Source organism: Salmo salar, chromosome 03 (assembly GCF_965601325.2).
Source record: "Salmo salar chromosome 03, fSalSal1, whole genome shotgun sequence".
Taxonomy (NCBI): Eukaryota; Metazoa; Chordata; class Actinopteri; order Salmoniformes; family Salmonidae; genus Salmo; species Salmo salar.
Genome location: NC_138293.1, coordinates 27802098 through 27819734, shown reverse-complemented (window position 1 = coordinate 27819734; position 17637 = coordinate 27802098). Strand labels below are relative to the sequence as shown.

Below are 17637 nucleotides of genomic sequence, written 5' to 3'. Positions count from 1 at the left end.
ACTTCAGGAAACAGCAGACGAAGCACCCCCCTATCCACATCGAAGGGATAGCAGTAGAGAAACTGAAATGGTCCACCCACACAGACAGTGTGGTGAAGAAGGGGCAAACAGCACCTCTTCAATCTCAAGAGGCTGAAGAAATTTGGCTTGTCACTCAAAACCCTGACAAACTTTTACAGATGCACAATCGAGTGCATACTGTCGGGCTGTATCACAGCCTGGTACTGCAACTGCACCGCCCTCCATGACACCTACAACACCCGATGTCACAGGAAGGCCAAAAAGATCATCAAGGACATCAACCACCCGAGCATATTTGCCTATTAACACCGCTACCATCCAGAAGGCGAGGTCAGTACAGGTGCAACAAAGCCGGGCCCGAGAGACTGAAAAACAGCTTCTATCTCAATGCCATCAGACTGCTAAACAGCAATCACTAACTCAGAGAGGCTGCCGCCTACATTAATACCCAATCACTGGCCACTTTAATAAATGGATCACTAGTCACTTTATACAATGCCACTCTAAATATTGTCACTTTAATAATGTTTACATATCTTACATTACTCATATCACATGTATACACTGTATTTAATACCATCTATTGCACCTTGCCTATGCCGCTCAGCCATCGCTCATCCATATACTTACATGTACATATTCTCATTCACTCCTTTAGGTTTGTGTGTATTAGGTTGTTGTTGGGGAATTGTTAGATTACTTGTTAGATATTACTGCACTGTCGGGAACTAGAAGCAGAAGCATTTCGCTACAATCGCATTAACATCTGCTAACCATGTGTATGTGACAAATAACATTTTATTTTATTTTATTTTATGAAAACCTGCTCCAGAGCGCTCAGGACCTCAGACTGGGGTGAAGGTTCACCTTCCAACAGGACAACAATGCTAAGCACACAGCCAAGACAATGCAGGAGTGACTTCGGGACAGGTTTCTGAATGTTCTTGAGTAGCCCAGTCAGAGCCTGGACTTGAACCTGATCAAACATCTCTGGAGCAGCAACGCTTCCCATCCAACCTGATAGAGCTTGAGAGGATCTGCAGAGAAGAATGGGAGAAACTCCCCAAATACAGGTGTGCCAAGCTTGTAGCGTCATAACCAAGAAGACTTCAATCAATTTTAGAATAAGGCTGTAATGTAACAAAATGTGGAAAACATCAAGGGGTCTGAAGACTTTCTGAATATACTGTAAATTGTCACGACCGTCGTAGTGAATGGACCAAGGCGCAGCGGGTCGAGTGCTCATCGCAACTTTATTTGTGAACACTTATTAAACAAAACAAGAAACGAACGAACTAACTAACAGTCTTGCAGGCAAACCACAGCAGTGCAAAGAACAACCTCCTACAATACCCATAACAAACATACTCCTAAATATAGGACCTTCAATCAGAGGCAACGATAACCAGCTGCCTTCAATTGAAAGCCCCAATCCCAATTACCTAAACATAGATCTAAATACCCTAGAACAGACATAGAACTATACAACATAGAACTAAACCAAAAACCCCGGAATACATATATCAAACGCCCCTCTACATAAACACACACTCAAAACCATATAAAACAAATACCCCCTGCCACGTCCTGACCAAACTATAATAACAAATAACCCCTTTACTGGTCAGGACGTGACAGTAAATACACCACTGGTTAATAGACAGATTAATATGGCTATGGATTAAAGTTTTTGCTAGTGCAACCATGCCTCACAGGGACACACCACAGACTATGTGAACAAGCTTCATAATCATCAGCGATGAGAGGAGAAAAAAAATCTACTTTTGAAACATTCTTTCTCCCATTGGTCAATTTTTTGAAACAAAAGGATCTCAATCCCTCCCCGCTCCTCTGCATTCATTCCCTTTGATGAATTATATTCACGGGCAATCATTTCTGACGACTGCACACCAGTCAGCTCCAATCACTCAACAATAAGTGCTCAGTTGGGTAACAGTGGAGCCTAGCCAATGCCGGAACTCCACTGAGCATGCCCAGTGCTCACTAGTGTGGGGTTCAGATACTTGGTAGAAGGGTGCAGGGAGTCTTGGCAACTGCCCATGTATTCTGGAAATAGAATGATATTCCACAGTGTTTGGTTGGTACACTGCTCCCCTACCGTTTGAAACACCACTTTCATTGTGACAGTTCTGAAGAGGCTCAGAAGAGACATTGAGAGCTGGGCTTCCTGGTGTTTTATTTCTCTGGGTTTTGTTTTATGTGATCGAGGTCCGAGAGAATCCCAACTAGACCCCCATCCCTCCGTTGACCTTTCTGAAAGTAAACATTTCTCTTTCTTTGTAAATGGTCATGGCCTCTTCCATTTCTCCCTTGCTCACGTTAGTAATGGTTGGTATTGCTGGGAGAAGGATTGTGAGGAGATTAAATGTTCCTGAGGCTCTTAGCCGTCGGAGTGTGTACATCACTGACTGTGGCAGCTCCGCAGCTTCCAAGCCTTTTGGATCAGAATTAGCTCTGTGTTCCTAGTTTTCATCTCTCTCACACCCTCTCTCTCGCTTGCTCTCTCTCTCCCTCTCATCACACATCTCTCCTTCTCTCTCACATCTCTCTATTCCCCCCTCATCTCCCTCCTTCTCACATTTCTCTTCCTCTCTTCCCCCTCCTCTCTCTCTCTCTCGCACATGTCTCTCCCTCATCCAAACTCTCTCTCTCTCTCTCTCTCTTTCTCTCTTACGTGAACCCACTCGTTAATGCAATTGATTCTCGGTCTTTGAGAGCCGGTGACATGTGGAGTTGAGAAGCCAGAACTGGGGCATCTGTGTTGTCAGTGAGAGAGCTAACTGACAAACTGAAAGGCCTGATTGCAGACAGCTGTGATGGTTTGAGGTTGGACAGGTGCTAGAAGGTGTGTACAGGGAGGGTGCTGCCTTTGCACCAGTGTGTCTCTCTCTTTCTCTCTCTGTCTCTGCCTCTTTGTCTGTCTGTCTCTGTAGGTGTGCCGATAAGAGAGGTGTGGTAGTGGGGTGTGGGGTAACACAGTGGTCAGGGGGATGACAGGGGGCTCTGACAGTCCATAGCTAGCCTCAGGCTAACGCACTAAAGCGCCATAGCTAGCATCGCCAGAGGATAATGCTGGATGAAAGTATCTCTCATTCCTCTCATTCGCCAAGAGCAGGGATTCAGTTCTAGCCTTTATCATTCTCTGCTGAATGATTTAATTCAGAACTTGTGGGAATAGAAAACAAGCCTTGTTCTTGATTTGAATATCTCTTAGAACTAAAATGTTTTTTTTTTTTCACACTAGACCATGTGCTATGGGGGTGGTTTGTTTGGCAAATATGTCACACACACTCAAGCTTTTTCATGCTCAACAAGCACACTACGTTGTTCATTAGTCATGCCGATGTTTTGTTTTAAATGGACAATGCCCATGTCATGTGTCACGTTGTTTTTCTGCTCTGTAAGTGAACCCAATGCAATGTAGCCTTAGTGTCTAACTTAGTAGTCATAGATGAATACTGCTACACACACAATAAACCAAACCAAAGGCATTCAAAAGAAAGAGAGAACAAAAAGGTGCCTTATTATTTTCTGTAATGCAGAAATTACATTATACCCAAACACCACTTATAGGAATTACCACCACAACATCTTCTGCAATTTACCACGTTCAGTAATCACCAGATTTCAGTCATCTGAAAAGATAGATTGAAGATTGCAGTATAATAGACAGTGAGTGAGTGTTTTGTTTAGCACTGTATTGCAATGCTTGTTCTGAGTTCCAAATGGCACCCTATTCCCTATGTGGTGCACTGCCTTATGGGCCCTGGTCAAAAGTAGTGCACTAAATAGGGTGCCATTTAGGATGCGGATGCCTGTACAGATCCAGTGGTGTTCTGCATTCATCCCCGTGTTTCCTGTGGTCCCCTACAGGGAGTTTGGCTGGAGAGACCCAGAGCTGCCTGAGGTGATTCAGATGCTGCAACACCAGTTCCCCTCAGTCCAGTCCAACGCTGCAGCCTACCTCCAACACCTGTGCTTCGGAGACAACAAGATCAAGTCTGAGGTAACCTGCACCAGGCCGATATGGCTACTCATACATTTCTACTGCCATGTGATAGCGGGGACACCTGCATCCACTGCTACATATTATGAAATGTATAGGCCCCATGAAGTTGTTAAATCCGTGGCTAACACACTGGGCTTAAAGAAAGTCAGAATCAGTCAGTGGGATGGCCCTGGGCAGCTGTTGTTTCATTTGAAACTTGTGAAATATAGCAAAATCCGCCTCCACCTTCATGTTCAGTACATCATCTAAAATCTATACCTTTTGTGAAACCTTTTTTGAGAATAATTTACAATTCTAGCTCAGGATCTATCCCAGGTGCTAGAATTGTGAATTCTCCTCACATTAGTGGTCAGATAGTATTGCCTGATCTTGCCTCACCTGACTTTCCTCACCCTAATGTTGGATAGCTTGGTGGTGTCATATCTGTGTGTGATATGTGGGGACATTGGCTGGGTGAGGTGGAGGGATGGTGAGATGGAGGGATGGTGAGGTATAGGGATGGTGAGAGGTGGAGATGGAGGGATGAGTTGCAAGTGAGATGCTGTCTTGGAGGGATTGGAAGAAAGTCATTAGGTCAGCTGATACCTTTTCCTGGAACACTGCTGACGCTCATCTCATCGCCTCTCTCAGACAGATATATCACAGGCAACATGGGCAGACACACACTCCACACACACACACACACACCCCACACACACACCTTGGCAATCACACACATATGCATACACACATACAAATATAGACACACATACAGTGATATACTATGTATACAAAAGTATGTGGACACCCCTTCAAATTAGTGGATTTGGCTATTTCAGCCCGTTGCTGACAGGTGTATAAAATCGAGCACACAGCCATGCAATCTCCATAGATAAACATTAGCAGTAGAATGGCTTTACTGAAGAGCTCAGTGACTTTCAACGTGGCACCGTCATAGGATGCCACCTTTCCAATAAGTCAGTTCGTCAAATGTCTTCCCTGCTAGAGCTGCCCAGGTCAACTGTAAGTGCTGTTATTGTGAAGTGGAAACGTCTAGGAGCAACAACGGCTCAGTTTTGAAGTGGTGGGTCACACAAGCACACAAAACGGGACCGCCGAGTGCTGTAGCTTGTAGCGTGTAAAGATTGTCTGTCCTCGTTTGCAACACTCACTACTGAGTTCCAAACTGCCTCTGGAAGCAACATCAGCACAAGAACTGTTCGTCGGGAGCTTCATGAAATGGGTTTCCATGGCCGAGCAGCCGCACACAAGTCTAAGATCACCATGCGCAATGCCAAGCGTCAGCTGGAATGGTGTAAAGCTCACAGGCATTGGACTCTGGAGCAGTGGAAACACGTTCTCTGGAGTGATGAATCACACTTCACCATCTGGCAGTCCGACGGACAAATCTAGGTTTGGTGGAAGCCAGGAGAACGCTACCTGCCCCAATGCATAGTGCCAACTGTAAAGTTTGGTGGAGGAGGAATAATGGTCTGGGGCTGTTTTTCATGGTTCGGGCTAGGCCCCTTAGTTCCAGTGAAGGGAAATCTTAACGCTACAGCATACAATGACATTCTAGACGATTCTGTGCTTTCAACTTTGTGGCAACACTTTGGGGAAGGCCCTTTCCTGTTTCAGCATGACAATGCCCCTTTGCACGAGGTTATACAGAAATGGTTTGTCGAGATTGGTGTGGGAGAATTTGACTGGCCTGCACAGAGCCCTGACCTCAACCCCATTGAACACCTTTGGGATGAATTGGAACACCGACTGCGAGCCAGGCCTAATCGCCCAACATCAGTCCCCGACCTCACTAATGCTCTTATGGCTGAAGGGAAGCAAGTCCCCGCAGCAATGTTCCAACATCTAGTTATAGCAGCAAAAGGGGGACAACTCCATATTAATGCCCATGATTTTGGAATGAGACGTTTGACAAGCAGGTGTCCACATACTTCTGGTCATGTGGTGTATTTATAGTACTGCGAGGCGATGCACGTTAGCTGTGTGTGTCATCATGGTACCTTGTCTCGCCTAGCAGTATCTTGGTTATTTTTGGAGCAGAAGGCTGTGTGAAGGAAATGACTACTTAATGGGCACTCTATTTTAGTAACAGTAGAGCAATGGAGATGAAGGAGGGAGATTTGTATAGTAAGTCAGTGTCTTCATAAACAGCAGGGAATAGAAGGCATGCTCTGAATAATGGCAGCATGTACTGTATGTAGCCTGCAATCTTGTGAGCCAGTGTCTATCACCTTTGCCAACAGAGCACTCAGATAAACAGGCTCTGATTTGTAATGGTTTTTCTCCTCTGTGTTTAATTGGAGTTGAGATGGACAGCAAGAGCAGCAGTGCTGATCCATTCTGTTGGGCCTAGCAGCACATCTGCTGACTGTTGGCACCACTCCTCTGGTGTGCGTGCGTACGCACACGTCTGTACGTATGTTTGTGACACTCTACCTGGTCGTCTTATCTCACTTCCTCTGTCAATATGTCACTCTGTCCTCTGTCTCTCTGTGACAGTGTTTCCTTGGCATGTCTGTCTGTGTGCAGATTAACCAAAATGTCTGTTATTTTTCATTTTTTAAACAACTGACCGACGTTGGTTGAATTATTTGAATTCCATTTAGTTTGTTTTTTTTCTTCTGTGAGCTCAATGCACACATTGCACCATTTTTCTAGAGATAAATCAATCCAGTCTAAACTTTGCTATGTAGTTGGGAGTTAGTTGTAGTTTCCAACAGGCCAATATTCTACATAGTTTAGCGCAGAAAACGTATAACTACAATGACCATGATCCATTGCGTATCTACTTGTCCGGTCTGTGTTTCTTTTACGCCTGCTACGGAAGACAGAAGAATGCGCGATCGTGAGGTAATATAGAGAGCAGCTGTTGCTTTGCAAAGTATCTCTACCTGAAAATACATGATCTAAGTGATTGATAGTCGGTATTAAGCATTCATAAAAGTATGCCTTATTTACTTTGAAGAAAATAGTGATTTTGTCAGACAGCATAAGAAGCAGCTCTATAGAGATGAGATGATGATTTGGAATGAAATAATAAAGTCATCAAATAAACAAATGTGTTATATTTTATTAAAGTAATGTGAATACAATATGATTAGTAAGTGATAAGCAGTAATAGACAGTCACTACCATCATGGGACTTTTATTTAATTGGTTTATTCTGTGTTGTTACAGCATTCAACCCACATAATGCATAGCGCATTTAATGTAAATAATTAAACATAAATATTTTTTATAATCGAACCGAAACTGAACCGACCTCAAAAAGCACTAATCGCTCAGCACTAATATGCAGCCACGTGACTCTAGAGCCTTCAAGCTCAGCTGTGGACCTCGAAGCCACTTCCACTGCGTCTTTTCATTGTTCCCCTCTAATCAGGGACTAATTTAGACCTGGGACACCAGATGAGTGCAATGAATTATTAGGTAGAACAGAAAACCAGCAGGCTCCGGACCTCGTAGGGTAGGATTTGAGGACCCCTGCTCTAGAGTAATGAGGGAGGAAGGAACTGTCTAATCTGGCTCTAGATGATTTATAGAGGAAAGGTACCTGAGTGAAATAAAGAACAGGATTCATAGGGATGCCTCCAGGGATATTGTTGTCCATACTGAAAACTATAGATGACTTCAATGGCAGAAAGTTTGTAAAATTGAACTGTATAGAACAGTAGCTAGCTACACTATTGCATGCATGTTTGTACTGTTCTTTGTCTATCTATTCATTTTGATCGAGTCTTGATCGATTCGTTATGATCCACTAACGTCCTCCTTTTCTCTCCTCTCACTGTTCCTCTCGCCAGATCCGAAGGCAGGGAGGAATCCAGCTGCTGGTGGATCTGCTGGACCACAGGATGACCGACGTGCACCGCAGCGCCTGTGGAGCTCTGAGGAACCTGGTGTACGGAAAGGCCAACGATGACAACAAGATCGCCCTGAAGAACTGTGGGGGGATTCCAGCCCTGGTCCGCCTTCTGAGGAAGACCACCGATGTGGAGATCAGGGAGCTGCTTACAGGTACACAGAGTTTGGTGCTAAGTTTTTACAAAGAGAGACATAACATAGCCTTGCTATATGACATTATAAAGGCTCATACCTGCTTATAGCCAGTTATTAAGCATTTTACCTGGATGCTTATATCTAGAGTTTATACACAAGCTGAATTTAACAGGACATTGGTACTGGGAGCTGGATAACTAACAACTACTGAAGGCTATAGTGGTGAAGAATCACAAAGGGACTTTTCACATCAACATCCTTAGTAGTGGTTAAGCAGTGGTTAAAACTAATATCCGCAAATTACTTACTGGATAGAAAATTCCTATATTTGATTAAATACAATATGATGTAATACTTGCATGGTGCTATTATCTATTAAAGGAGAGCTGTTCTAATTGAAACATTGCCTAAATGTACTTAGTCAATAACAAGTGAGAGGTTAAATCCCCTAGTCATGTTTATAGAGGGCATTATTTTATTATTTATTTTTTTACTGTAGAGAGGATTCTGAGCCTGGAAACGCTTTGGAAATAAATGGTTTGTGCTGGTGCTGTCTTAAAGGAGATTACCATATAAATGAGAAAGCAGTTCAACGCGCGGAACACAGAGTCCCTCCTGTCACAAATGAATCAGGCATCAGAAAACCTTCCCGGCCCAGAGGAATTCTGCCTCTTCACTTCTTCTCTTCTGGCTGTTTAAATCAGAGTCACAGTGACCGCCTGCGCCTCCTCTCCCCTCTCTGTGACTGGGCATGGATTAACGGGACTATTTACCCGTTTCTCTCCATTTCCCAGCCTTCCCCGTGCCACCGACTGCCAGGAGGCACCTTACTTAGGGAAGCGGTAGCGGCGGTTTATGACATCACAGGAAGCCAAACCAGGTTGTTGTTTTCTGTGCTGCTCTAGCAACCCCCCCCCCCCCCCCCCCCCCCCCCCCCTGGGAGCTAAAGATGATTATTTAGCGGGAATAAAGCTCTTTTAAATGGCGGATTTCTTGTCTCCTGAGATTAGAGATGTGGATTGTGTCCTGGACTCCAAGTGACATCGAACAGGAACCCATGTCGCTGCACTTACGCAGCCAGGACGCAATTAGTCTCGTTTAGTGGAGGGGTGGATGAGATATGGTCGTGCTGGATTATGGTTAATCAACTTGTCCTTCTGTAGTTCTTGGAGTAAATTAATTGAAAAGTAGAGTAGTTGGATGAGATTGAAATGTAGAAATGTACAGCCATCTACAGACAACAATTCACAGACATTTACACTGAGTGTACAAAACAGTAGGAACACCTGCTCTTTCCATGACATAGACTGATCAGGTGAATCCAGGTGAAAGCTATGACCCCTTATTGATGTCACCTATTAAATCCACTTTAATCAGTGTAGATGAAGGGGAGGAGACTGGTTAAAGAAGGATTTTTAAGCCTTGATACAATTGAGACAGAGATTGTGTATGTGTGCCATTCAGAGGGTGAATGGGAAAGATAAAATATTTAAGTGCCTTTGAACGGGATATGGTAGTAGGTGCCAGGCGTACCGGTTTGAGTGTGTCAAGAACTGCAACGCTGCTGGGTTTTTCACGCTAGACAGTTTTCCGTGTGTATCAAGAATGATCCAACACTCAAATGACATCCAGCCAACTTGACACTGTGGGAAGCATTGGAGTCAACATGGGCCAGCATCCCTGTGGAACGCTTTCAACACCTTGTAGTCCATGCTCCGACGAATTGAGGTTGTTCTGAGGGCAAAAGGGGATGCTCTATATTAGGAAGGTGTTCCTAATGTTTTGTACACTCCGTGTATATTTGGTACCCTGGTGGCTCACTATAGAGTGGCTGATTTAATTAGAACGTCATCTGCACTGAATCAGTCCTTTGTCACTTGACTGCGGGCTCACGACACAGCGGCTGCCTCACCTGAACCACATTAAAACAACAGGCTCCTTCCTCAAATTCCATTTCCGTCACCTTGACAACCTGCACAGTGCCCTCACCTTCCACGGCCCCCTGTAGAGTTAATTTAGGTCCAGTTCTGCAGACGGCCCCTTTCTCCCCCTGTAATGATGCTCTCGCTCCCCACCTAGCACCCCCCGTACCGCATTGCCTCCCCGATGATGTAAGGCTGAGGCAATTAACCTCTTTCATCTGTCAGGCGAAATAAAAAAATATGTTATAGGTAGTTATTATGCGCCGAGCCTGCCGCCACTCTAGGCAGCAGCCCTTTCATTTTTGAAAACACAGAAATGCTGTGCGCCGCCCCGAGCGCGGTAAAGTGATGCTCTCTGTAAGATTACTGTTTCCACTAATTATGAGCAACGCAGCTAGTTATTTAGATGCAGAGCAGACCACAAGGAAAACATCCCGACATGACTGATAAGACGAAAGTAGATCTGTGTAATTACATTGTTGTTGTGAGAGGAACGGGTGAAGAGTGACTGTCTGCCTCATCACTGGTAATTGCAATCATAGATGCTACAGTGTCCTGGGAGGGACATGACACGGTGAAGGTCAACAAGAATTATAATGTGTTGGGCCAGCTGTCAAGGTCATTACTGTGTGTGTGTGTGTGTGTGTGTGTGTGTGTGTGTGTGTGTGTGTGTGTGTGTGTGTGTGTGTGAGCCCTCTCAACAAATCACAGTGGTATGTGGTATGGAGTGTTGTAGAGTGAAGGACCCTCTCCTCTTCCTCCTCCTCCCTCTTCCTCTCTCCTCTTATAGATAATTGGCCAGCTCTTGTGCTGTGTGTGTATCTCGACCTTTGGCTGACAGCGGCTGCTCACCCCTTAACACCATCCATGGTAGAGTCACCATGTTCCGACCACATCCTATTGAAAGCAATTTGTGGTGACACGTGACTCGGTTGTCTTTTCATTATACTTAACAAAAATATAAACGCAACAGGTAGTCCCATCTTTCATGAGCTGAAATAAAATGTTCCATTCTCAAAAAAGCCTATTTCTCTCAAATGTTGTGCACAAATTAGTTTACATCCCTGTTAGTGAGCATTTTTCCTTTGCCTAGATAATTCATCCACTTGACAGGTGTGGCATATAAAGAAGCTGATCATTATGCAGGTGCAGTTTGTGCCGGGGACAATAAAAAGCTGATGAAACTGTGGGTTTGCACAACCAAAGATTTTCTGCACAAACTGTCAGAAATCGTCTCAGGGAAGCTCATCTGCATGCTCGTCGTCCTCACCAGGGTTTTGACTTGACTGCAGTTTATTCACCAAATACTTATTTTCCACCATAATTAGCTAATAAATTCATAAAAAATCCTACAATGTGATTTTCAGGATTTTTATTTCTCATTTTGTCTGTCATAGTTGACGTGTACCTATGATGAAAATTACAGGCCTCTCTCATCTTTTTAAGTGGGAGAACTTGCACAATTGGTGGCTGACTAAATACTTTTTTGCCCCACTGTATCTGTATTCCCAGTCATGTGAAATCCATAGATTAGGGCCTAATGAATTTATTTCAATTGATTGATTTCCTTAAATGAACTATAACTCCGTAACATTTTGAAATTGTTGCATGTTGCATTTATATTTTTGTTCAGTGTATTATGAGGAATATTATTTTAGTATCATCATACAGCTGCTGTAATTCAGGTTCAGTTGAAGTCATATGTAAACTGGGATGTGAGATGCTCTCTGTGGACACGTAATGCCTCTGTTCAGTGTTCAGTAAAGCACCCGAGATTGAGGAGGAAGACTGAAGTCATAGTCAGTGTGGTTAAAGAGGAGAGAGGAGAGCCCAGCTGCAGAGAGAGAGCTTCCTCCCTGTCTCTGTGTAGGTTACGCATACAGTCTGTGCCAAAGCCGCTGGCTTGGAATGTAATTGGTAGGTTGGCTGGTTGCACATGAAATTACAGAAAAAATGATCCAAATCTATGAAGCCCTAGGTGACCAGTTTATTGCACAACCACGACGGCCTCTCACTAAATCACAACTAGGGGCTGCAATATGCTCTTTTGTGAACATATGCATGACAAGTAATTAAACATTTATAGAATCTTACCGTTTCTTTTCAGTGTTTCGAAAAATGTTGTCACACATTATCCTCATTTCAATTTCAGAGGAGGTATATTGAACTTTTTTTCATCACAAAGTCTATACGATTCAGCACAGTTTCCACTCTCATGTGCGCAATATACCTCCTGACCATTCTCCCACGTTAAATCACTGTTCGTCAACATCTTACCCTATCTGATGTTCTGTGTTCAGGTGTGCTGTGGAACTTGTCGTCGTGTGATGCCCTGAAGATGCCCATTATCCAGGACGCCCTGGCCGTGCTGACCAACGCTGTCATCATCCCCCACTCGGGCTGGGACACCTCGCCCCATCAGGAGGACCGCAAGCTGCACTTGCACTCCTCCCAGGTGCTCCGCAATGCCACTGGCTGCCTCAGGTCAGTACTGTTACTGGACCCTCGGTTCAATCAATCAATCAATCAATCAATCAATCAAATGTATTTGCTAGATTTTTACATCAGCAGTTGTCACTAAGTCCTTTACAGTTACCCATCGTAGACCCCAAAGCAAAGCAGGAGTGAAAGCACAGTGGCAGGGTCAGAGGTTAAATTTCACAAGTCATGACAGCGTATGTTAACTCTGAGGTTACATGCAATGGGTGGTAAGGTCTCTTCTGGGGACTTGAACTCTTCTTCTCTGGGTAGATTTTACTGAGAGCAGTCGGCTTCTCGTAGGTCAGTATCTTCCTGCTTTGTCGATCCCTGGCTTGTTCCTTTGTGTTGGTAATGCAGTATGTAACACATTGCTCTTTCACACATGAATACTTTGGAAGCTTTGTTCTCATTGTGAATATTGACTTGACGAATGAGGGTTATTGATTAAGGAGGTTTTATCACAGACAGTGAATGCCACAAGTGTCAGACTGATTATGTGAACCCATGTATCATGTTTCTAATTACCCACATTATGAGGGGTGTTGTGTGAAAACACCATGTCAGCACTCTTTGAGGCTTAAAGATGCCTCCTCTGCATTAAAGCATTCTATATTGTCAAAGGACTTTCTGATTATAGCGCTGGCATCGGAAGACAATTGGCTGTGTGTCAAGTGTTTCAACTCTTGATATCTGGGCCCTCGTCCCCTGCGTACCAGCAGGAGAAGCGTCTGTGAAGGAGAATAATGAGATCTTAGCTAATACATTGCCTGTCTGCTCATTCTGGGGTTATTCATTTTAGCTACAGTGCATTACCCTCTCTGTGCAATATGTCACCGCTTCTCTGTTGTGGTATTACCTGCTAATAGTTGATGGAAAGAAAACAAAGGCTTGGGGTCTATTTTAATATGCACACATTACCTTGTCAAAGCAGGAAGTGATTAATGAAAGGGAGGTCGGGCTTTGTGGGGACATGTCCCATTCCCATTGGCACCCAGACAGGTAGTCTTCTGCAGTACAACCAATCAGCAGTGCAGCAGAGTGAAGTGGGAGGAATCCCGCTGTAAGTGAAATGTGCTGAGTCTTAATGTCTGCCTGTGATGAGGGATGGCTGACTTTACAGTAAATCCCTGAGCTGAGCAGGCTAATTCATCTGTTTCATGGGTTGTTAAGGAACAGAACAGAACAGAACAGGGGCTTTGATTGAATGGTTAATGTGCGGGACCAAGATGCCTTGCCACCTGCCGCCTCATCACACATTTGTCCCTCATCATGTGACACTCACTCTGGCAGAACAGAATCACCATGGCTGACGGGGAGCAACGCAGCACACTAGTTGACTTTCATTCTTCACAGGATGTCTCTCTGCCAGGCATCAACTGCTGTGTAATGGGAGAAAGTCTGCCAATAGGACCATGGCTCTGACTGATCAGCAAGATAACATACTCACCATCTCTATCTATCACACCCATACTCACCATCTCTATCTATCACACCCATACTCACCATCTCTATCTATCACACCCATACTCACCATCTCTATCTATCACACCCATACTCACCATCTCTATCTATCACACCCATACTCACCATCTCTATCTATCACACCCATACTCACCATCTCTATCTATCACACCCATACTCACCATCTCTATCTATCACACCCATACTCACCATCTCTATCTATCACACCCATACTCACCATCTCTATCTATCACACCCATACTCACCATCTATATCTATCACACCCATACTCACCATCTCTATCTATCACACCCATACTCACCATCTCTATCTATCACACCCATACTCACCATCTCTATCTATCACACTCAAACTCACCATCTCTATCACACCCATACTCACCATCTCTATCTATCACACCCATACTCACCATCTCTATCTATCACACCCATACTCACCATCTCTATCTATCACACTCAAACTCACCATCTCTATCACACCCATACTCACCATCTCTATCTATCACACCCATACTCACCATCTCTATCTATCACACCTATACTCACCATCTCTATCTATCACACTCAAACTCACCATCTCTATCACACCCATACTCACCATCTCTATCACACCCATACTCACCATCTCTATCTATCACACTCATACTCACCATCTCTATCTATCACACCCATACTCACCATCTCTATCTCACCCATACTCACCGTCTCTATCTCACCCATACTCACCATCTCTATCTATCTCACCCATACTCACCATCTCTATCTCACCCATACTCACCATCTCTATCACACCCATACTCACCATCTCTATCTATCTCACCCATACTCACCATCTCTATCTATCACACCCATACTCACCATCTCTATCTATCACACTCAAACTCACCATCTCTATCACACCCATACTCACCATCTCTATCTATCACACCCATACTCACCATCTCTATCTATCACACTCAAACTCACCATCTCTATCACACCCATACTCACCATCTCTATCTATCACACCCATACTCACCATCTCTATCTATCACACCCATACTCACCATCTCTATCACACCCATACTCACCATCTCTATCTATCACACCCATAGTCACCATCTCTATCTATCACACCCATAGTCACCATCTCTATCTATCACACCCATACTCACCATCTCTATCTATCACACCCATACTCACCATCTCTATCTATCACACCCATACTCACCATCTCTATCTATCACACTCAAACTCACCATCTCTATCACACCCATACTCACCATCTCTATCTATCACACCCATACTCACCATCTCTATCTATCACACCCATACTCACCATCTCTATCACACCCATACTCACCATCTCTATCTATCACACTCATACTCACCATCTCTATCTATCACACCCATACTCACCATCTCTATCTATCACACCCATATTCACCATCTCTATCTATCACACTCATACTCACCATCTCTATCTATCACACCCATACTCACCATCTCTATCTCACCCATACTCACCGTCTCTATCTCACCCATACTCACCATCTCTATCTCACCCATACTCACCATCTCTATCTCACCCATACTCACCATCTCTATCACACCCATACTCACCATCTCTATCTATCTCACCCATACTCACCATCTCTATCTATCACACCCATACTCACCATCTCTATCTATCACACTCAAACTCACCATCTCTATCACACCCATACTCACCATCTCTATCTATCACACCCATACTCACCATCTCTATCTATCACACCCATACTCACCATCTCTATCTATCACACCCATACTCACCATCTCTATCACACCCATACTCACCATCTCTATCACACCCATACTCACCATCTCTATCACACCCATACTCACCATCTCTATCTATCACACCCATACTCACCATCTCTATCTATCACACCCATACTCACCATCTCTATCTATCACACCCATAGTCACCATCTCTATCTATCACACCCATAGTCACCATCTCTATCTATCACACCCATACTCACCATTTCTATCTATCACACCCATACTCACCATCTCTATCTATCACACTCAAACTCACCATCTCTATCACACCCATACTCACCATCTCTATCTATCACACCCATACTCACCATCTCTATCTATCACACCCATACTCACCATCTCTATCACACCCATACTCACCATCTCTATCTATCACACTCATACTCACCATCTCTATCTATCACACCCATACTCACCATCTCTATCTATCACACCCATATTCACCATCTCTATCTATCACACTCATACTCACCATCTCTATCTATCTATCACACTCATACTCACCATCTCTATCTATCACACCCATACTCACCGTCTCTATCTCACCCATACTCACCATCTCCATCTCACCCATACTCACCATCTCTATCTCACCCATACTCACCATCTCTATCACACCCATACTCACCATCTCTATCTCACCCATACTCACCATCTCTATCTCACCCATACTCACCATCTCTATCACACCCATACTCACCATCTCTATCTATCTCACCCATACTCACCATCTCTATCTATCTTACCCATACTCACCAACTCTATCACACCCATACTCACCATCTCTATCTATCTCACCCATACTCACCATCTCTATCACACCCATACTCACCATCTCCATCACACCCATACTCACCATCTCTATCACACCCATACTCACCATCTCTATCTCACCCATACTCACCATCTCTATCACACCCATACTCACCATCTCTATCTCACCCATACTCACCATCTCTATCTCACCCATACTCACCATCTCTATCACACCCATACTCACCATCTCTATCTATCTCACCCATACTCACCATCTCTATCTATCTTACCCATACTCACCAACTCTATCACACCCATACTCACCATCTCTATCTATCTCACCCATACTCACCATCTCTATCACACCCATACTCACCATCTCCATCACACCCATACTCACCATCTCTATCACACCCATACTCACCATCTCTATCTCACCCATACTCACCATCTCTATCACACCCATACTCACCATCTCTATCACACTCATACTCACCATCTCTATCTCACCCATACTCACCATCTCTATCACACCCATACTCACCATCTCTATCACACTCATACTCACCATCTCTATCACACCCATACTCACCATCTCTATCACACTCATACTCACCATCTCTATCTCACCCATACTCACCATCTCTATCACACTCATACTCACCATCTCTATCTCACCCATACTCACCATCTCTATCTATCTCACCCATACTCACCATCTCTATCTATCTCACCCATACTCACCATCTCTATCACACCCATACTCACCATCTCTATCTATCTCACCCATACTCACCATCTCTATCTCACCCATACTCACCATCTCTATCACACCCATACTCACCATCTCTATCACACTCATACTCACCATCTCTATCTCACCCATACTCACCATCTCTATCACACCCATACTCACCATCTCTATCACACCCATACTCACCATCTCTATCACACCCATACTCACCATCTTTATCACACCCATGCTCACAGAGGCAACAAACCTATGTTCCCTTTTTTGTATAATTTCCTTTCATCTCTGGGGTCAGCTGTTGCGTCTGGTCTACCCTGGGGGGGTCAGTGGACAGTGTCTGCTGTTTGTGTTGGAACGACCTGATAAAGGACCCCGTGTCTCACCTCCTAG

The 17637-nt window shown here is 44.2% G+C and overlaps 1 protein-coding gene across 2 annotated transcripts in view; it reads left to right on the top strand.

Moving 5' to 3' along the window:
• Positions 1–17637, top strand: part of LOC106599307 (catenin delta-2) — a 103844-nt gene that overhangs the window by 66590 nt on the left and 19617 nt on the right. For both annotated transcript variants that reach the window (XM_014190470.3, XM_014190471.3), the window contains 3 exons: positions 3916–4048; positions 7855–8068; positions 12273–12456. In XM_014190470.3, coding sequence (XP_014045945.3) covers positions 3916–4048; positions 7855–8068; positions 12273–12456 — 531 coding nt within the window. The remainder of the gene's footprint in view (positions 1–3915; positions 4049–7854; positions 8069–12272; positions 12457–17637) is intronic.